Below are 23,473 nucleotides of genomic sequence, written 5' to 3'. Positions count from 1 at the left end.
TTACTTTCATAAGGATTATATAATGTAATTTGTTTTTAATACCTGTAAATACCTGAATCCAACCAGGTTATTGCTGTGCTGTACATGAAATGTATCTGTGCACAACCTTTGGTTAACAGGAAAAAAACATCTACAAGTTCAAAAGTTAGTCCTTGATATTAGAACATTTGTAGTTGGAAATCAATATTTTTAATTTAGTTCATTAAGATGAAAAATTTAAGTTAGACAATTGATGCATCATTGTACATTTTTTTTTTTTTGCACACTGAAAAATAATAAGTCCGTTTTTAAAATGAGCACTTCATCTACTGAGCCTACATCAGGGCTCCCTAGGATTTAGAAATGGGCTTCTAGGGGTTTGTACCCTGTGGTGGTGTAAGTGAGTATCACCTGTCAGTCATGGAATCCTTTTTATATAAAGTGGGACCCTTTTAACAGTATCCTGCCCTCATAACTTTGCAATAAGAATGTAATTTATACTTCTGCTCTTGAGGGTAAATCTTCAATTAGGATAAGCCCCTACAGTTAATACAGTGAAAATTATCAGTGGGTTCAGCAAATTTTAGAGAAATGTTGCCATCACAATAAGGAAGAAATATCTAATTTTATTTTTAAGTTAAGGATTTTTTTTTTCATTCTTTTTTTTTAAACATTAATCTTTTTTTTTTCTCTGATTCAATCTGTGTGATATTTTAAGTGTACATAAAACTCTTCTGCTTTGTTGACTTGAATGAAACAAAGTTTTACTGTATTCTAACAACATTTTAATCTTTTTCTTTCCACATTTATTTCTGGGACGTGTTTTTCACAATTTCACTGAATCTTTTTATTGCAGTATATTTATTGTATTTGTTAAAGTTTTTGCACCTTGTATTTAGCAAAATTGAAAACAACAAAAATTTTTATTTTGCAGCCAAACATAGGCTTGCAATTCAAAATTTTTAACAACACTAATGATGCATCCTCAATATCCCCTTAATATTTCAATATAATTTTCAAAAATCTAATGATTACGCACCTAGTATTTGTATATATGAAGCAAAATAAAAGTGCAACCTACATTTTTTAATTCTCTCTGTCAATAATGTCAATGTTTGGCTGTCCAAATAGTAATTCACAGAATAAATGCTAAAAAAATAAAATTAAAGTGCTAATGCGTTTCAAAGAAAATGCCAAAATTATATCTTGGACTAACATCAAAGCACATTTATTCAGAATTTATTTATTATAGAATAAACTCTTGTCTAATGCCTAAAATATGCAAATAATTATATTGAAAAATAAAACAAAAAATAAATAGTTCTCTTTGTTTAGGCATGGACCACCTTGAAAATGGCCCCAGTGTTTCTGTGGATTATAATACTCAAGACCCGCTAATTCGTTGGGACTCGTATGAAAATTTCAATCAACGTTGTGAAGACTCAATGGAGGGTAAGGATTACAGCTTTGTTAATTTTGTTTTGTAATTTTCATTAAAAACACATTTTTGTTAACTACATCACATTAATTTCTGTGGAGTAATATTTGTGTTTTTTGTTTGTTTGTTTGTTTTTAATAATATTTCATTACAGTCTAAATAAAATACAAATTGTGCAGATTATTTTTTTTTAATTCTGCAGTATTGATACAAAGTAGATATGTTTATAAGGAAAACATTACAATGATAGGAGGGCACTGAAATAGTGCAGACCTATATCAGTGTCTCGGCTGATCACCATCTTTGTGGACATTGCATGTTCTGTCTCTTTTGTTTTATGCTTTCCTCACAATACCCCTACTTCCTGACATATCTTACACACAAGTGTTATAGGTTAACTGTCAACTTGCAGTTGACCCTAATGTAACATGAATATGTGAGGAAGAGCGTGCCCTGTAGTGGTTTTCATGTTTCTACCAAGGTTGTTTTCCAGTTTTTCAAATGGTGCTGCTGAAATAGGTTATAACTTTCGGTTTTCAATGGGATTAAATTAAAACCATTCAGGAAACGAATCTGTGAAATATTGCGAAAGCTTAATAGAAAGTTATATTGGTAAAACTTTCTGTGGGCAACCAGATTAATTGCTTTTTATGGTGTGTTGTGATTGTACCTGTCTCCCACCACACTACATGTATGCAAAATGTCAGGTCCAACTTTTTAAGATGTTTATTGGGCACTATTTGAGAGGTTTTTGTGAATTTCAGATCATTCTCCAATTTTGTGCTGATTACAAATACAGATATAGTTTATCTGAGAGTGTGTCAGGATGCATAGACATGCATTTTAAAAAGCTGGATTGAAAACTGCTCTGTATTATCATTATTTAAGTCTTAAGCCAACAAGCGCTTCAGTCTCATTGATCTCTCACATTGATAAATATAATGAACATGCAAGTTTTTAATAGCCCGCTTCTTCATTTCAACTGTATGTGTAATGCTGCAATGTAATCATAAAGTCAAACACCAACACATTAACTTGGAGTATAGAACAGTGGAAACCCAAATTCCAATGAAATGACCAAATATACATATATTATATTCATCCATTGAAAATTTTCATGTTTTATTGTATTACAACTGTGTGCACTTCTGAAAGTTCTTTGTAAATAAAAAGGCAATTAATGTTTTTATTATTCTTTTACAAAAGCAAAGCCACAAGTGACATAGGCAGAGGAAAACAAAGGGCACAATTCAGTATTTTTTGCAGATTATTGGCATTAAGTGTTAAATGTTTGTCCTAAACATTTCTGGCTTGGAAAGTTATGTGGTTTCAGTAAATAAATAGAATAAAATATTAAATTGAAAGGTATTTAAAATATTTCTTTTGTGTGTGTGAAGCAACTTTTTATTAATGTATTGTTTTTATATAATTAATGTTGACTACGTAGAAAGCACTGTTAATCAAACGTCTTAAAATTCATCACAGTTTCCTGTCCATTAATTATTTTATTTTTTTCACATGAAAAAGTCAGTCTTTCATAGATCATGACTAGAGTTGAGGGCCATGTTTTCTAGAAAAACAATACGGTAGACCCTCGCAAAGTCACGGTTTAGAGTTCGTGGACTTTTCCTTAGAAGCTAATTAATAATTGTTAACCGCAAATCTCCTCTACATTTTCGTGGCAATACTGTACTGTAGAGAGAACAGGAAGCAACTGCGGCTTGGGATGGTGAAAGTAGCCAATAGAATTTGAAACTGCAACTCCCAGCAGTCCCTGCAGTGGCTCTGATTAGTGTTCTGCTGAGGGTGCTGGGGCTGTTTAGGTCAAAGGATGTCAGCACGGCTTTTAAAAAGTGGGCCGGTGACCATAAGCAAAAACAAAGTTTTTGTAATTTGTGTTTCAAGTTCTTGTCTGTCTGCCTTCTGTTGGGTTACCTGTACTTACTCATTTTGTCCTGGATCGTTTTGTGCATCTGGATTGTCTGCCGTCTGCCTGTGTACATGAGGAATGTGTGTGGATTCATGGCCATCCTGCAAAGAAAGGAGCGCTCCTGAACCCGTCTTCACCATTTCAGGAACTACTGGTAGGACTATCGGTACATTCCCATTCAACGTGCAGATCTCTGGACTATCTATTTTCATTACATTTCATCCGTTGCCATTTTTCATGAACTTTTTCATGATTTACTGTGTGTGTTTTGTTTGTGCTTTGTTGTATTTAATGTGTAACTGCCGTAAGGGGAACAGGGGTGGTATCGTTGTTTTCTTATTTCATTTGTTTTCATTACATTCTTTATTTGCTGTTTGATTATCGGTTTGCTTTGTTTTTGTCTCTGTGAGTGTGCGTGGTTTGGGTCAAGGCTGGGTGCGTCCCTGGAATCTCCACCATAAAAATAAATAAATCACCCTCTTCTCCACGATGTTAATCTTAGTGGCAGCCCCTTGTGTGCAGGGAGGCTGAATGCACCCCTAGAAGACAGACGCTCCTCAAAACCCCCTCTTCAAAAACTCTGATAAATTACCTTCACATTGCTCCCTTACTTGCTGGACTTCTCACGCAACGCCACACTTAATTAAAAGCCTGAACAGCACCTGTCCTTTTTGGCTGATTGCTTTGTTTCTCTCTCCTCCCCCAGACATTCTCTGCTCCTGTTGGGAGTTGTGCTCCACTATGATGTTTGTCTATTCTTTAATCGATAACTAACTGCACGCAGAGCTCCTTTTACTTCTGAAAGAGACATGTTTGTTTGAATAAAGTTCCTGTCTCTACAGTCACCTGTGTTTCTGTGCAGTTCTGTGACTCAAGCGTGACACCCTGCAGTACTGCAGCCTCACAGCGTTTACCTCTGTGTGCTTGCGTGCAGCCAGTTCAGGTGCAGTTGGCTCAGTGATTCACCCATGGAGTATCATCCATGGCGCCAGTTGCACTTTGTACATATTGTTCCAGCAGTTTTTAAAATAATTTTTACAGTTCATTAGCAGTGCATAAAATGACCAGTGCTGCAGTAATTGTGATGCTCTTTGCATGAAAAAAAAATGTGTTCCATTAAAATTACATTTTTTCTTTGTGAACTGTGATGTTTACTTAAAGTGCAGCAAAAAGGTATTTTGTGTCCAGGGATGCATTAACCCCCATGTATGTGACAGTTTAAGGGTTAAAGCCCCAAGATGACGCCGAAGCCAGCTGCACCGTCTAAGGCTTCTAGCAATAAAAATGCGCTTGCATGAATTACAGTACATATAGCGGTAACATCAGTATTTTACATTCTAACACTGCGGGAGACATAGCAGTACAGTATACAGGTTTACCTTTACATTCTTTATTTTTAGGTAGTGTATTAAGCTGAGTTTGAAATTAAATTAAAGTGTTTTGGGGCATATTTATGGTTTAAACAACGAAAATAGGCATTTATTTAACCACATTCAAAATTCTTAGTTTTTCACAATTCGCGGGTGCTCTAGGAACATAACCCCTGCGAATTTTGGGGGTGCACTGTATATTTATAGCTATGAATTTCCCTTGGATTAGACGCTACACAATGTTACTGGTTAACTTTTTGCACTGAAAGTTCAGATCAGCATCATCTTTTATTCACAGGGAGGTAAACATATACTTTAGTCCAGGTTACACTGTATACTCTCACGGGAATGCAACAAAACCACGGGAATAATGCCACAAACATTGTGGTCATATATATATACTAGCCATGTGTGCCCAACTACGTTGCGCGTGTTAAAGTTGTCTGTGAAGGGCTCCCTGTTGAAATGCTGCCAGTCGTGAACTAGGCCCTTCGTCGCACAGCATTATGACTTTTTATAAGGGAAACAAAATTACAAAAGAAATTCTTGGACATTGATTCGATAGGAACGGCCTACTCGGAATCACTGTCCAAATAGTAATTATGTGGTGGTGTAGGAGCATTTCTGCTTCTGTCCGTTCACAGTCCGTCTCGTTTTCACGACGCTATCGTTTCCTCTCACAATGTCTTCTCATCCTTTCTCCAATCTCGCAGGTTGCTTTGTGGCAATCCAAAGAGTAAGGCAATATACACGGAGCAAAGGTTATAAAAGGGGGACACATAGGTATCCAGGCTCTTTAAAGCATAAATAGAAAATCACTTCACTGACATGTGAGCAAGCCACGGTACAACTGTGAGATGCGCAGCACTCACCGGCTACAACGTAACAATAATAATTTCTGGAACGTGCTGTTTCGTTGTCATTCATTTTACCCACTGTCTTTCTTTCATTCATATGTTACGTAGGCACGTACCTTTTATCTTCAGCAAACTCATTCTCTAACCAGGCCTCAGGACCTAACCTGCGTAACACTGTCCACCACCTCTTTCGTTATTCCGGCACATTGTTGACATCTGTGAGTAACAACAACGTACTAAACTGGAAGGTGGTCTATGTATGAATGGAATTCGCGGACAAACACAGATCAAGATCTAAATGAAGATCTCTTTAGTTAATTTAAAGCACAACAATTTGTTTAGTTTGAATGTCTGTGTTTTGAGATGTGACTGTAGTACTACAGTCTTCAGTAGTATAAGCCTGGAGGAGATTCTTAATGCAATGCCTATGTTTTAGCTGTCTCTCTACTGCCATCTAGTGCTTCTTCTTCTAATTCATTCGTGGACAAACAAAGATCAAGATCCAAATGAAGATTATATATAGAGATAGATGTACACTGTAAACACTACAATTCCCAGTAGGAATAACACAGGAACTTCTGTAGCTGTCTAAAGGGAGTGGGGTAATAGTGTTTGAGCTGTTAAAATGAGTTAGTTGTTATGATGCGTAATACATATTCTTGACAGCAAGGAATCCACATGAGTCTGGACTTGTGTCAATTAAATAAAGTCGAGTTTACTTTATAAATATCAAAATGGCATTGATTAAAGGTGTTACCACATGATACTGAGAAGAGAACAAAATTGCAAAGATTGGTAAACCAAGCCAAAATGTATCATTTTAAGAGCAAAAATGTGGAAATGTGATAGCTAAAGACTATTTGTATCTGAGTCAAAGATTTAGGATTGATAATTGGTATTTAGGAATGATAGGATTCAGACATCTAAACTTCAAGTAAATTAAATTAAGTATTGTCAGTATTCATTTACTATTTCTTTAATCACCTTCTACTACAAGAACATTTGTATTTTGTTTTAATTTAATACCAATTAATTTTTATTCACAAAGCACTTTTTCTCACTAAGGTACAAGACAATTTTTATTCTATTCATAAATTCAGCCGATAGTCGTCCACATACAAATAAAGTTAGTGTCCCATTTCCAAATCCACCTCTTAACGGCCATTGTAAAGATCCATGAGGGCTGCTGCATTTAAGAATGAAAGGGAATTCCTTCAGAATTCCATAAAATGAAAACAATGTGATTCATATGGATTACACTAATTTAATTCTCCAACAGCCTATGCAGTATATCACTAAGTTTAGTATTTTTAAAAGTAGTGTTTAAATAAGAAAAAGATTTCTTCCAACAGCCTCTCAATTTTTATAGTAGTAAATTTTAAGGGAGAGATTCTTCTAACAGCATCTTCATTTTTATATTAGCATATTTTACACTGTTATTCTCTATTGCCAACTTCATAATTTTATAGAAGAGAAAAGAGAAGAGAAAGCACACATATGCAAGTTATTTATTTTATTGATTCTGGAAACCTACTGCACTCACATCTACATTTGATTAATTAACTTTGAAGCCCAAATTGTACTGCAGTATGTGACTATCTTAAAGCTAAATCATTTTTCTTTAATTGTATAAATGCCTTTTTGTATCTGTAATATTTATTCAAATTACTTTGCTGCTTTTTTAAAAAAAAAAAAAGTTGTTATAGTTGTGACAATTAGACTTTTTTAATTTTTGTTTTAACAACACAAAAATGTGGCTTTATGAAAAATTTCTAGACTTTTTAAAGTATATATTTAATAAGTTATAACTGTTAGCATCTCTGGAATCAGGGCCAAATGCGTGTTTGTTACTTATTTTATATGATTTATAAAAAAAAAAAGCACAAAAAAATAAGTGTCATAATTGTGTAGTTTAGTTCTTTCCACCAAAGCAATATATATACAGTAGATTAAGAATGGCTGTTTAAATAATGGCAAACTAGATATGTACATCCACAATTTAAATGTAAAGCAGACAGTGCTTCACGTCAGGAAAAAAACACTATAACATTTACATATTTATAATTAATTTTGGTAGAAACAATAGCAGTAGTTTGTAATGCATTGTTTCCATTTAACAGAAAAAATTCAACTGACCTCTCCCTTCATTGTTTACATTTTTGACACAAGAACTGATGGACATTCATCTTATATTGGGAATGGTATTTCTGTGGTGGTGCGCTTGTAAATAACTGTCCTGAAATATGTAAGTTGTAGATATCATAATCTTTTTATGATTTTTACAATATACAATGCTACCTAGCACAACAATCGGATCACAGCTTATGAAGCACATTTCCTGAGACACAAACAGCTAAAAGATCTTTTTGTTTTATTTTAGGTGGGGAAATTTAATCTTATTTGTATGTTTTATACATTTTAGTGTAAAACATTGATCATAGTTGAATTTAAGATTATATAAAGTTAAATTCTTTATGGATAAGCTAACCCTATCCATAAACGTGGAAGTGTTTTACATATACCTGTAGCAACAATTGACCTATAAGTGTAGTTAGTAGTTTAATTGTAATACTTATTTTGGTATATTTATATGTTTCTTTTATTTGGGCATAATTTGTTATTTATTATCGGACATCTTACAAAGTAAATTGTTACATATAGGATATTGACTAAGTGCAGAAAGTAAAACGTTCACAAAAAATTTAAAGTAATTGAGGAAATGCATAGTTATGTCAGTTAGGCCAAAGGCTTGATACAAACTAGGAGTCAAACAAAACTGGAGTTGCTTGATTATAGGTTGAATGGCAAAGGCCTGGATGTACAAACAGGTCCAAGATGCATCATAAAGAAGTTTGTCTTCAAGGAAAGTCTGAACCCAGCTGGATTGGAAGCAATACACATGACCATGGGCAAAAGTTATTTAATTTCTTTTAGGAATCTCTTTAGTCCATTTAATGTCTTTTGTTTTATATATTTACATTTTTATAATCTACTATTATGGGTGATTTTTAAAAATTTACCCTTTGTACTTGTATGACTTTATTTTATGTACTTCTAAATATTTGGAGTTTTGTGTATTAAAAATAAATACTCTTTAATTTTTTTAAATGGCAATATTTGAAATAAAAAGGAAACTGTGCCTGAAATTAAAATTGTACAGCTATTACAAAGTTTAGAAATAATATTTGAGAGGAAGTTCTGGCCGGCAGTGACAACCTATCAAGTTTTGATCTTCCATCTTTCAAACAAGGCACCTGATAAAGAGCAGGAATATTATGAATCAACTGTATACTGTATGTCAACAAGAATTAAAGAGATAGATCAGTACATATTTATATAAATACCAACAATGCTTACCAAAATTCACTTTTACTAATGGAAAAACAAGCATTTTTATTTTTTTCTGAATGTTTACAGCTGGGTTTATTGATATATGTAGATTATGAAGGTTAGGATGTTATATAGTAATCTTGACAATGATGTCATTTGAACTCATCGCTCTCGAATAGAAAATGAAAAAAGGCCATGCTTATTTTTCACAATGTTTTCACTCTGTTTTAGTGCAGGTTTTCCAGCATTAATTTCAGTAGATGTACTGGATAACCAGGATGACAAACAATGTTTTTCTTTGCTGCCTTGGGTAAATTATTTCAATAACATTATTCAATACACTAACTAGGCATTCTTATTTCAAACAGGTTAAAAAGTTTCCATTTTAGTGACTGAATTGTGACTTAATTGAAAACGTGTGAAGTGTGTGTCTAAGAATTAAGTGTGACGTTATGCAGGACAGCAACAAAGAAACATGCTTTTGAGAAATATATTTGTATTTTTTAATGTTCACTGTGTATATCAATCTGATGTAATCAGATGTAGTGAATAGATTTTTGAGGACTGAACAATAGAGTATAGCTAAAATTATCTTAAGGTTTTTAATTTGTATATACATTAGTAAACTGGGCAATCAAACTTGCTGTTGGATCTCATGTTGACAGACAGTGAGTGATACAGACCAAGTATGTTGATTAAAAATTTTTAAATACTAAGTGGTTGTTTTCAGAGTGCATGCAGTGTAGATAATTCCATCACTGAAAATCTACACACAGTTTATTAAAATTTTGCACTGCTATTACATAGCACAACATGTCTGCCTTTATTATTGTATATCTCTCTTGTTTACCATAGAAAATTAAAAACAAGCTGTCTTGATTGAAATCTTTATGTCGACACCTAGAATGTGATGTAATATATTTTATATTCATGCATTCACTAGTTGTGCAGTTTTTTCTTTTGACAGCTCATTTGGAGTGCAGGATTAATGAGAGTAAAAGCAAAGTTGTATTTCTGTATGTTGGTTGTTTAGTCATCATAGATTATACAGTAGATAATGAAGCATCCCAAACCAAGCTGGACTCTGTAATTACATGAAGATGAATGACTTCTTCTTGTGGGTGGGCTATGTTCTAATCAAAAACAACATAAAGAATTTGGCCTCAGAGTTCAAATACTAAACATTTTATGTTACATTTGAAATTGATTCTGTTTATCATTCAAGGGAAAACAAAAAACATCCACACACCATTTCAACTTCTGTGAACAATATGATCCAATTGCTTGTTAAATGCAAAGACCTTTATTTTTTCTTTTTGAGTCAGCACTCAATATATTTCTATCTGGGGCAGCATGGTGTCCTCCCAGTGTGGAGTTTGCATGTTCTCCCTGCGTCTACATGGATTTCCTCTGGTTGCTCCAGTTTCCTCCCATAGACCAAAGATGTGCAGGTTAGCTGTGATGGATGAATTTTTCTGTTTGTTTTGCTTATGCTTTAAACTGACAGGATTAATAAAAAATTGTTCTTCATAAAGCTGTATGGAAAAAGTAACTGATTAGAGTTTTCAGTGCAAATTAGACACATTCAGACCAGAGCTTATAACTGGTCCGGAGCTGCCTGTGAATCTAAACTACACATTTGGGATGTGAGAAGAAAAGAAGAGTACAAATGTGGGTATTCCACAAAGGCTGTGCCTGTACTGGAATTTGAACCCAGGATTCTGGAGCTATGATGCAACTGCAGTAAACACTGTGCCACTCTTCTGTCCACTAATTGTTGATTTAAAAAAACAAAAGCTGTTGACACAGATTTAAAAATAAAAATCTTAGAAGTGTTGAATGACATGAGTTAAGTTGAAAGCTGAATGAATAACAAAGGCATTATTAAGCTTGGATAAACGATACAAGAAATGCAAATAGATATTGAGAAGGGATTATAAATGCTGCCGTTCGAATAAGTTTAGCTAAAGAGAGCATGAGATGGAAAAGTAGACCACAAAGGCAAAATATGACTTGACGTGAAGAAGAAGATAGACATTTAATGACATTTGTTTTGTTCATATTACTGTTATTTAATAGTCAGAGAAATACAAAAAAAAAAAAAGTTGAAAAAAGAAATTCTTATTAGTGTTGCAGTTTGGAGAGTTTCACACTTTTTTACAGGTATATTTTACAAACTGAAAGCAAACCTGTAACAGTAAAATAATTTTATAAGAGCATCTGATGTAGAATGTTGGATTAAATTTACTATTATAGGTATTGTTTGTTGAATTGATATTGAAAGTGAATTGTGGATACAATACAACTACACATACTAACAGAGAAAAAAAATAGACATAATGAGAACTTCAAGACAATCTTTTTGACATAAACCATCAATTGCAGATATTAGGAAGGTAAACTAAAGAGTTAATGAATAAAATTGATATTTGGATTTTTGGAGACACTGGAATAAATAATTGTTAGATTTTTTTTGGAATGCTTAAACTGTTCAAATTTGACATCAAACGCATACTGACATACTTTGGTAGCCCTTTTCCATGAGTCATTACTTTAGGATGTTTTTTTTTTTTTATAAAAGATACACATTTTATTGAATAATTAATGCTACGCATATTAAACATACTTTTAAAGAAAATAACATACAGGGCCCAAAGGTTTTTGGTTAACGGATTTCTACTTTTTTCAGCCATACTGTAAAATGACCATTTTTAATGATCTTAAAAATAAAAAAAAAATTGCAATTCATGTTTAAAAACTCCCATTTTTTTTATAAATATCGTGAGGGCAGCCCATTCTAAGAGCACAGGTTAATTAATGGGGAACACACATTTTGTTTCACATTTGCCTTTGAGAAAATAATCTCTAATCAAGCTTTGTACAAAACCTTAAATATTACAGTGTGTACTGCATGAATTTTTTGCTATATTCAGCAAATCGATTTAAAAGAGAAACCACTTCAGTCATGTCATTAATGGTCAAAGCAAATGTGTACTTCAAAATATTTTTTTAAATGCATAATGTTGTATCATGTTTTAAAGGAAACTCACTAAAGCGAATAGGGTTAGGCAAGAGTTCAGAGTCAACTCATCCTGGAAACACTGGAATCAAAACAAGAAGCAACCTTAAGCACAGTCACACTAGCTCAACACTAATTAAATTAATATGTCTTTTTGGGAGAGTGTATGGAAGCCCCCACACAGACACTTAAAAACTACTAACAGACAATCCCAGTATATGTGTCTGTGAGGGTACAACAGTAACTATTTAATATCTTGACAGATTTTTTTAAAATAAGTGTAGCAGATATAAAGAGAACAAACAGTGAAACATTGTATTTAAAATTCTTCAAATGTAGTCCATGCTTTTAAACCAAAGAGTATACCCATGGCTTATTACCAGCATTACTCAACATTGTAATTTAGTGAAATAAAGGAACTATGAAATAAGAAATCTTGAAATATGTTTTTCAATAAAATAAGACCAATAACTGTATTGTTTGAGTTAAGTGTAATGGAATTTGTAATGATGATCACTGAACTTTATTCTTTGCTGATAAATTGCTTGTTTTTGACAAATGTAAAATATAATAGTTGTACCTCATAGACCTGGTATCCTGGGTTCTAATCCCATACCCAGTCATTGGGCATGTGAAGCCTGTGTGCTGTCTCTGTGTGGTTTTCCACAGGATACACCACAGATCCAGTACTTATCCAAGGTTTTTTTTCTTTCTACTGCAACCCTGAATTTTAAGAGCATCATGTTATATTTTTTACTTTAATGAGCTTGCGATTTAACAGTGCAATGAAATAAAATCATTTCAGCACTTCGTATTATGTATTTACCATGAGGTTATTTTTATTTTCTTAGGTCTCTTACATTTTTTCATCTCTGATTGATATGTTTCACTGCTTTTTGGATTTTATTGATGTTTTCTGGTATATGCCTTTTCTGTACCTCAGCTGTCTGACAAGTTCTGATGGCAGTAATAAATAGCTGTAAATAGCACTGTCAGAAATAGGTGGGCGTCAGTCGTCCTCTTGGCAGTGATGCCATGTAAAACTATCCCACTTCTCCAGTATTTCAGCCTTGCTATGAGGTCAGGGAACCTGGGGCCCCTCATCATCTCCCATATACTATAACTGAAAGGGGAAGCCTGTCAATGATCATGGAGACATAGAAGATTACGTTTGGCAGCATATATCTAGCTCATTTTATTGTCATCCTAAAATATGTGCTATATTTTGGACTAGATATACTGAATGACGAGATGTATTTATTTACATTGATTGATTAATTAATTGATTAGATCATTGATTCATTTATCTTTATATTCTGTGCGGTTAGGTTAGTCTAGTAATAAGAACCAATGGACTAAATGATTGAATCATAAATTTAGAAAAATATTAATTTTATACTGATATTTATATTTTCTAATCTTAAAAAAATGAAGGCCCCACCCCAGCCATCTCTGTTTAATTTGTCTGAGCTGCTAATGTGTGCCACATGTGTGTTTGGTACTTAAACCAGCCATTTCTTCACTGAATGAAAATTTTGAAAACTAAGCTGTGGATGTGGAAATAACTTCCACTCCACCCACATCTCATTTAAAATTAGGAAAGGAATGAGACCAGTTATTTGTACTCAAAAATCTGATTTATATTAAGTCAAGATGAAAAAATAGCTTTAATTTATATTTCTCTTAATTCTTCATATCAGAAGCAGGAATATCAAAACTGGAGGCTATTAAAGTAAATATGAAAAACTAATCACAAGCTGAAGCTGAAAAATTTGCTCATTGAATATCAATGCTTAGGTTTGTAAATAAAATTAAAGTTAATGTACATCATTTGAAGAACAAACTCTAAAAAATGAAATAGGACTATCAGGTATGCAAACAGCACACACACATAATTATAATTTAACAGGAAAAAGGTTAAAGTTTATTTCCCAACTGAAAACGAAAGATAATGGATATGTTTTGACTGTGTATCCTTCACCAGGTGTGTCTGTCTATGATGTACTTAATGCAAAAATGCAAAGTCAAAAATTTAACAATGCATTCTGAAATATCAAAGGCCTGTATTAATCAACCAATATCTACTAAGTAGAAGCCATTTTAATTTGAGCAACTATAACGAATTGCCAGTGGTAAAAAAGAAAAGAAGTATTTCCAAGACGTCTTCCTTTTTTACTGGCCAGACAGGTAACTCTTATAGACACAGGTCAAATCAATGTGTAATTTAGTTTTACCCGTTTTTGATCATGAAGGACTCCCATTAAATGTTTGAATACACAGTGTTTAAAAAAAGTGTTCACACTGAATACATACTGGCACATTAAATCCTACACTTCTCATTGTTCCTGAGTGTAACTTTACTTGGCAGAGGTTTAAGATTATGCATGAATAAGTCATTTTGGATGGAGTTTGTTAAAAACAGCCAGTCAGCATAATCAGACACAAAACTGTAATAAATGCAGCCATTCCACAGTTTGTTATTTTTCTAAATTTTACTAGAAGCAACAGAGTAGTGAAAAACTGATCCAAACATATATAGTAGCAGAATAAGAATTCCATAAATTTTACAAACCCCACCTTGTATTAATTAGCACAGACAATGTTAAATGTAATAAATGAACCTTCACTTACAAATTTGGTTAATTTTACATTTTACAAGATTAATTTTCTATCTGACTGACACCATTGATTTTGTATTTAGTTAGCCAGGCACTACTATTAATATTTTTGCTACCTTTCTCCAGCATGTTAACTGCATTGAAGGGACTAGAGGACCACTGTGCGAAAAGGCAATCTTGAAGTTCTACATTTAAAAAAAAAAAAAAAATGATGAATTTTAGTTATAACAGAAAAATAAAATACCCATGATGTACTTAATCTGAGGCTTTGCTTCATTATATTGATCTGTATTCAATTCTCTTAAATTGTTGTTGTATTGATGTATTTTACTGGATTTGCAAAATGCACCTAGCTTCTGCAATGATTGAACGTGCTGCTAAAAGCATTCTAAGGGAACTTAGAAGAGAAAGTACTCTATGTTTCTATTAGTATTAGTTTAGTTTTAGGCTGCCCAGCAGTCAACCTGCATTACTATTGGGAAAGCTTATTTTGCTGTAATCAACTATTTTCTATGATAAGAATGCTGACTAAACAGACCTCTCTTCGGAGTATGACCTCTGGAAGACACAATTCTTTCTATTGTCTCAAAATATCTTTTTAGTTTGACTAACTTCAGACAATAGCTGAATTAACATTATCTGTTATTATTTTTTACCACCAATTCCTCTTTTGTTTTGTTAATCTTCAAAACCACTTCCATTCTGTCTTGGCCTCATTCCCACCATCTGAATGATAGTATCCTTCAACTTTCTTTTTTTTTTTTGTGAATTAACATTTTAAATGTGCAAATACTGTATATAGCTATTAATCATTATAGGCTTATAGGCTCATGATTGTCACATTACAGAGTACAGTGAACTGTTTGCTTGTATGTAATAATATGAAAAATGCCATTATGGGTGCATTTTCAGAATTGGACAACATTAACTTTGTTTAATTACATTTACTTCAAAGCATCATCGTTAATAATTTAGATGATTTTAACAGAAATATAGTACATTTTCCAAGGCTGAAAATAATACAAATAGCTTTATTGTTGTTGCATTTTGAATGTTGAAAACTATGAACAGAAGTGTAACGTGAATTGATTATTCGTGCTTCCCATATTATGATACTTTAAAAAAATTAAAATATCGCTGTATTTGATTTATACTGTCATACAGTATTTTAGTAGTAGCAGTTGGTATCCTCTGTTTATGTAATAAATATGATTCACATGCACATTACCTAGCAATTAATTTATTTTTGTTTTATGCATGTGTGACAAAGAATAAATGCAAAGAAATATGAGTTGAAATTCAGTATTTTCTATCAGTTTTTTTGTACCAGCGTAGGCAAATATTCTGAAGAATAACAGTGACATTGAACAACTGGCTTCAATAAAGAAAAGATGGCAAGAACAATATACAAGAGCTAGGCCAAATAAAAAGACCTCAATAGTTTTTACAGCACAGTATGCTAGACCATTGCATGATGATGAAGATTGTGCTGCTCCAGGTGTTGAGGAATAAAGAAGTCTAAGTGTGTTGTACTTTTAAAACACAATGGCAGAGGTCATGTAACTTTTCTTTTTTGTTTGTTTTAGGCACATTTTTAAGCTTTGTTGCTGTGGAGAAGTGCTACAAACCTACACTAAAGCAGTATGCAATACAGTATAATAGTGAGCAAACCCATAGGCAGACCTCTAGTTCTTTTATATTCAGCTAAATATTGGCTTTGCTAATGTAAAGGATTTGTATAATGTGTTTTGTCAGTACATCTTTCAATTCGCAACAGTATTTCTTGTCAGTAGAGGGAAGCTTGGAATGTGGCACAGAAGCAAGTTTAATATAGGAATGAAAAAAGAGCAACAGTTCTGCATTCTGAGTACCAAAATAGTTGCCCCCTTTAAAATGTAGAGCATGCAAACAAGGGATTGATCTCCTTATTTATTTTAAGAAACAAAACCCACTGGCTTTTGTTTGCAAAACCATCAAGAATGGCATTAGAAACAATGCTAACAGTATTCATTTACACTCATGCCATAGAGCACTTCATTGTTGACCTCAGTGTCTTCCATTTCCCCAGCTTTTACTTCGCATTGTTATGCACTTATGTACTTTTTCAGGTTTAATCTGATTGAAAAAAAAAGCAATTTATGCAATGTTTATGTTAAGTTCAACATAGTACTTTTAAATGGAGGTATAATTTTTGATTATATTTGTGATTTTTGTAAACACATTTATGGGATTCTGCTTTTATAAAAGTATAAATCCCGATGTAGAAACAAAAACCTCTTTTGTCATCCTATCTGGAAGCAAGTAAAAAAATATTTTTATAAATAATATTTTCAAAAATATGAACAAATAGAATAGCCAGTACTTTTAAATACTGCAACAATTGTAGCATGGTTTAATTCAGTATATGTCCTATGAGGCTGAATCAACGAGAACTTATTCTGCAAGCACAAAGATGGCTCAGACATTAACTTCAGTAGACCTGGTGGCAATCCCCAATGCCTTGCTTAGAGTCTGCATGTTCTACCTTTGTCAGCACAGTTTTGTTTTCTTGAGTACTTCAGTTTTAAAACATGCATGTTAAGTTAACTGGGATCTTAAAAATTGGCCCCATAAGGTCAAGTGTTGCTTTGTGGATTAGTGTGCTGTTTCAATCCTACTTGCCATCCAGTGGCACCCAGGGTTGCTGATAAAGGCTTTACCCCCATATTGAATGTGATTAAGTAAGTTTTTTGCATTATGTCCTATTTAAAAAAAAAAAAAAAGATTATTGAATGTAATAGTAGGTAATACACAAATTGTGGTAAATAAGATGATCTGTTTTATCAACAATTTTACACATCATTTAAAATATGAAATATATTTTGTGGAGGTCCTTGTCACTAGATGGCATAATCAGTGATGAATCTGCTAAATAAACATTCTATGTTTATATTTGCTGAATACTACATAATAATAATTTGCATTTGAAAGCATAAATATCTTTAAATTGTAACAATCACCTAAATAAAGCAAGACAGTTTTATTTATGCTGTTGAACTTTTAGGACAACAAAACGTTTTGCATGTAAAACACCTAATAGCCCAAAAGTGAATAAGATATTACTTGTATATGTTAGGATATTTTATGTTAATTTTTTTTGAACTTATAAAAGGGACACTGTTATATATTGCAAAATATATGAAAAATAGAAAACAACTAAGAATCAAGCATGACAAACATTGAGTTAAGATATTAATACTTTATGTTGAAAGAAAGAAAGTGTGAGCCCTGTTTACAGTTGCTCTTCCCATATTTGGCCACTGCATGGCCTGCAGCATTTTTGGAATAGTTCAAATGAAATCAGTTTCAGTGACAAGAGAGGGTTAGCAGCTAGCAGGAACAGCAGTGTGGACGGAAACGCAGTAATAGTCTTGTTGTACCTACTAGGACTTTCGTAATCCTTTCAAAATTTGTTAGTTGTATGTCAAAACACTTGTGTTAAGAAGAATCTTTCCCAAAGTATTTTGTACAATGCTGATATCTATCTGCTGGTAAGTTGTGACTCAGTGTGTGTACACTGTCTTTCTCATAAGTGCTGCTTTCACTTTTCTTTGTAGGGGAAAACTAAAGTTGACATTTTATAATAGAAAGAGTGATGTTTAACAAGCAGCAAGAATACAATTCAGACTTTTACATTATTTTTCTATATATGTTCTAGCTTGGGAACATCTTTATTGCTTGGTTTAGCAGAGTGACATTTTAATTAGCTTGTTTTTGTTATTTTTATGAACTTGGCCAAAAATTTAGTTGTTTGTGATTAGTAATTCTGCTGATTCTTCATGCTGAGTTATAAATGTGTGCCTACTACCTTGCTGTGTTTATATCCCTGCACTAAGCAGCATATCTTCAAGGAATGTTAATTTCTATTCTGTTTATATCATAAAAACGAAAATGAAACAAATTCTTTCTAGTTTTTATATAGGCAAGTGATCACAATAAGCTGAAACTGAAACAATTGTGATTGTTTCCTGTTTTTTATGTTTTGGCTCTGTAAAAATGCCATTAATCTCTGGCAATTTTTTTTGCAGTTCTGACAAGAGATTTGTAAGTTACAGCAGCTATAGATGTTGTTGTTTAACTGCTTTAATTTGTTTATTAAGACTGCAGTTAATATTTAACCACTAGTCATTTAATGAGCAAGGTGTTTAGAGTATATGAAAGAAATGTTGCACTGTTTGGCTTGAAGTAATCATTCGGTAATAATGTGTGTAATGTGATGAGAATTTACACTCATTTAGTTGCAGCTCTCATTTCTCTTACACTTAATAAATTAGAACAATGACAGTGATGTTTATTACCTTTGACACTTACCAACCAGCAGACTCTGATGTGGTAGATAAGAAATTAAATGTTCACACCAAAACATAGGATGCTATCTTTTTCAGTAGAGACTCTGTCACATTGTCCTGGCAAAGGAAATGCACAAGACACAAATATCTGTTCTGTCCAGGAGTATATCAGTGACAAAAACATGATAGCTGATGTTTAGCTGAACAGTTTACTTTTTATATTATGTTGATAAGTTGTTTTGTGTTTCTTTTTAGCAAGTTTTACGTTAATACCTATTTATATAAACAGTAAAATAGCATTGTTTTTGAAGAGCAATATTGCCAATGTAATGGTATATTATAAAAACTATTTCATGCAAATCATCCCTCTAAGGATTTTTTAAAATATTTTTTTTCTTTTTGGATTACATCTTAACAAGATCTAATTTTGCTTCCACACAGTCTTCGTAATTAGTGAATAAGCCCCAGATTCTTTTTTTTAATTCTGAATTTATTACATGCTACTTTTAGCTATTTGATGTTTAACCATAACTAGAACCATGCTTCAGAAAAAAAAAAGTTTTGCAGTCACATTAATTGTCTCCTCAGGACACTAGCAAATATACTCTTTTGACTACATTATGGTCTGACTAGTTATATGCTCGGAACAGCAAATATGCTGAGTTTTTTTTTTAATAAATACAGTAAGAATTTAACATTAGTGAAGTGCAATTCTACTATATAACAATGAACACAACTGCAGAATTAAATGCTGTATACAGGAAATTATTCATTTAGTGTTTCTAACTGCAGACATTTAATTTCTATTAAAATAATGCTTAGTTGATTGTAATGTTTTTCAGATACTTTTATTATGACTTGGAATTGCTGCGACTCTCTTTATATTGTATTTCTTCCTGCCTCTAGTTTACTTGTCTTCTTTACATCATACAACCTTGTAACTGATTTCTGGATTATGCCTTACAAAAGCTGTCTGAAGAAATTGCTCTGAGAACAGTTTGTGTGTCTGTCAAGCCTGCCATTTGTGCTACTCCACATGAACATTTTTGTGTGACCTGCTGTATGAATTTTGTTGGTCAGTTATGTGGCAAATCTGGCACCTACTTGTTTATTTTCGGTTCAAGCCTAACGTTCCTAAAGCATGGAGTCTATCATCAGATAACCTTTGTAAATAGTAATCTGTAAAATGCTGAGTGAAACAACCTGGCTACTGTGAGCACCAAAATAGGCACACCAATCTAAATCATGAACTCAAATACAATACCTAGGAGAGGAGGACTATTCCCAGTCTAACTTCCCCTTAGCAATCAGTCAGTTATACAGTCAGTCAATTATCATTCAATTATTCAATAAAGTGGCACTGTTCTACAGAGTGAAAAATAGAAAACAACTTAGAATCAATTATGAAAAATATTGAGTTATGCTATTAATACTTTACATAAAAGGAAAAACAAAAAAGAAAGAAAATCTTTGTTTTGTATACTACCATTATGAGATGATACACCCTGGATATAGTTTTTAAACAAGTAAGAGTAAAACGCAAAAACAAATTGACTGAATAAGGTGACATTTTTTAATATACTATTAACTGCACTGAAATGTTTTGAAATCAAACTCTTGAACAATTGATCTATTAGTCAAAAAATGAATGCTAAAAAGTCGATACAAGATTATTGCTTAGTGGTACAACCTGTCTGCCAAGAATGTCATAAATAGGCATAGAGTAATTTACAAAGTAAAACCCATCTACATAAATAGCTATTTAAATAGCTGTGAAAGTGTTTTGGATCATCCTTGCGTCAATAATGAAGTTTCAATGTGTGGATTCACTGAGTGTCTGGAAATGAGAAAGTCCATTGGGGAAGTTTTATGATGATGTTGACCAAAATTGCCATCATAGGCATACCTTTTAGTATCATAAGTGATCAATAAAGTTAAGATTTTGGTGTGCACCTTTTCACGTGCAATCTTTGCAACATATCATTAAAAGAATCACAAAGTATATAAACATATATTTTTTAAGAAACTGAATTGTGAATGACATTATGTTTCCACAATAGATGTATTAAAAATTATTTAGAGACTAAAAATAATTATATATTATGAGACGTATGTGCAGGTGAACAGGGTCATTATAGGCATGGAAATACAGAAAAAGCCAGTGATAGGATTTGGCAGCAACCCAAGGGAACCTAGGACACATGGAGAAATCTGCATTGGCATAAAATGTTCCAACTGTAGTAAATCTGGGAAATGTATGTCCGGGAATAAATAACCTAATCTATGTCAGAGTCCGTCTGGTCAGTAGGTGACTGCAAGGGTTCCCAGTAAACTGTATGTGGAACACTACTGCAGCTTATGGAGTAAAGGCTGGCCCTTTTAAAAAGAGCTAGAGCTCATTATTGCAAGGAACTCTGGAAAAGAGAACCATAATAAATTCCACAAGTAATTCCAAGCAGGGGTTTTAGATTTCCTTACCATCAGAGTCTAAGACAGGAAGAACAAACTTTTAGCTGATGGAGACAGCGAAGTGAGGAGCCTGTGTGTTTGTGTGTGTGTGAGAGAGAAAGAGATGGTAAATGATAGTGTTGTACCATGGTACTATTAGGTGGGCAAGCAGGCAAGCCACCTCACCTCTTATAAGTTCAAGATGCAATCAGCAAACTCCAAGGTGGAAGCAGGGTTTTTAGTTTCTTTTCATTTAATGCTGTGTGTTTTCCCTTTGCACAGTCGTTACTACAGTTTATTTGCAAAGTAAAGATGCTCTAGATTTATGTACCCCTTGTTGTTTACAGTATTAATCCATCCATTTTCATTCCTGATTAGTTCAATTTCTGGGTAGCAGGGAGCTGGAGCTTATCTATACACAAGACACTAAAGTATCATGATAGAGATTCCACCCTATTGCAGAGCACATACATGTCTTGAAATCGGTTGTTTTGTACAAATTTAGAGTCACCAGTCAAGCTAAAAGGCACTTCTTTTTCCAGTGCTGAAAGGAAGCAGAACATAAATCATGCAGACACAATGAGAACATGTGTAGAGTGAGCAGGCTGGGCTTTTAACCCAGTCTTGTTATGCAATAGTTATATATTCTATACTTTTTAAACTGCATTGAACTTGTAATACAACATTTATTTTATTTTTAACTGCATGCGAACGTAACCACAAAATAAAGCATCTTAAATTAATTGAGTGCTGTGGTGATGCCTAACATTTACATATATTTACATCTGTCTATTCTAGTAGAAACTGAGACAGTGGGATACATAATTTTTATCACCAATATATTTTTCCTGTTATTTCTCAGTTCATGATTTTATCGTACTTCTCCTAAAAATAAACCTTTTTCTTTAGACTTGAAATGAAATGAAAATTAAGTAGTCATTAAAACTGTTAGTCATATTCTTCTTAAAAATATGGGGAATTTTGAATCTGAAAATGCTGCGTGAAATTTAATTAGAATACCTCCAAGGATGGTAATTGCTTCTATTTGTTTAAATAGCTTGAAAAGTTTATTTCTATTAAATATTCATTAAATGATATATATGGCTAGTCAGTATTACAGTAATGAATTGTAAACATTTGGTGTAAAATATCTTGTAAATACAGAAAATGTTTTGAAAGCCATATGAGTCACTTTCCGCTACCTACTCTAAAACAAAATGCATACACAAATGAGCTCCAGACCATTAGTGGCTGTAAAATAACTGGTACTTTGCCTGGTTTCTGAATTGAAGCTTTGTTTTTTTTTTTTCCCCTGGTGATGTAAAGCAGTTTCAGAGCCTTTCGTAATAGTTGCATTGGTTAGGGTGTTTCTCTTGCATACTCAATGTCTGAGCAATGGAAGGTCCAGTTAATGCTAAATATAACAAATGCTGTTAACACTTTCTTCTTACGATAAACTGCATGAATACTCTGTTAGAAATGCTATACACATGCACCAATGAGTCATTGCTCAAACTGAATTGTCCCTAGGGATTTCACCAGTACTGTACTAGTATTTCAGGAAAGTTTTAGGACATATAAAGAAAGTTTTACTTTGTTAACTAATTTTATACAGTAAATACTACCTTACTGTTGCATCTTTTCAGCAAAGTATGATTATTTGACTAACTATCTAGCTGTCTGCCTCTGTCATTCACTTTGACAGATTTTACAATTACATTGTTAGCTGCCAGAAAATTCAACTGACAAAAACTCACAGATGAAGTTGATAAGCTGCCACATGATTAGATATTATATCATTATTGGCAGTGCTTGCTCGAACTGCTCAAAAGTGTGTGTTCAGTCTTTAATGATCTCTCCAGTTATCCCTTCTTTGCTCTCAAGTTGTCGCATACAGTACATGTGCCTTGTCCCAATAAAGGAAGGGAGGAGAACAGCTTAAAAATATGCTTGTGTAAAGCTGGAAACATCAAAAGCACAAAATGCAGAAAACGCTGAAACTCACGTATACCTATAATCTGGTGAAATTTGTCAAAAGTGTTCTTCACATGCATTAGGAGCAGATGGTAAAAAGCCTTTCCTCTGATGTATAATTAAAGTCAAGATACTCACCTGAATACAAAACCACAAAAGGCGAGTGTTTAACAATGGCTACA

At 33.1% G+C, this 23,473-nt stretch overlaps 1 protein-coding gene across 10 annotated transcripts in view; it reads left to right on the top strand.

Moving 5' to 3' along the window:
* The window catches only part of LOC120531205 (tensin-like), an 801,530-nt gene that overhangs the window by 685,295 nt on the left and 92,762 nt on the right, over positions 1-23,473 (top strand). For all 10 annotated transcript variants that reach the window (XM_039756405.1, XM_039756402.1, XM_039756406.1 and 7 more), the window contains one exon: positions 1,315-1,431. In XM_039756405.1, coding sequence (XP_039612339.1) covers positions 1,315-1,431 — 117 coding nt within the window. The remainder of the gene's footprint in view (positions 1-1,314; positions 1,432-23,473) is intronic.

Source organism: Polypterus senegalus, chromosome 6, assembly GCF_016835505.1.
Source record: "Polypterus senegalus isolate Bchr_013 chromosome 6, ASM1683550v1, whole genome shotgun sequence".
Lineage (NCBI taxonomy): Eukaryota > Metazoa > Chordata > Cladistia > Polypteriformes > Polypteridae > Polypterus > Polypterus senegalus.
This window is presented reverse-complemented; position numbering and strand designations above follow the sequence as displayed.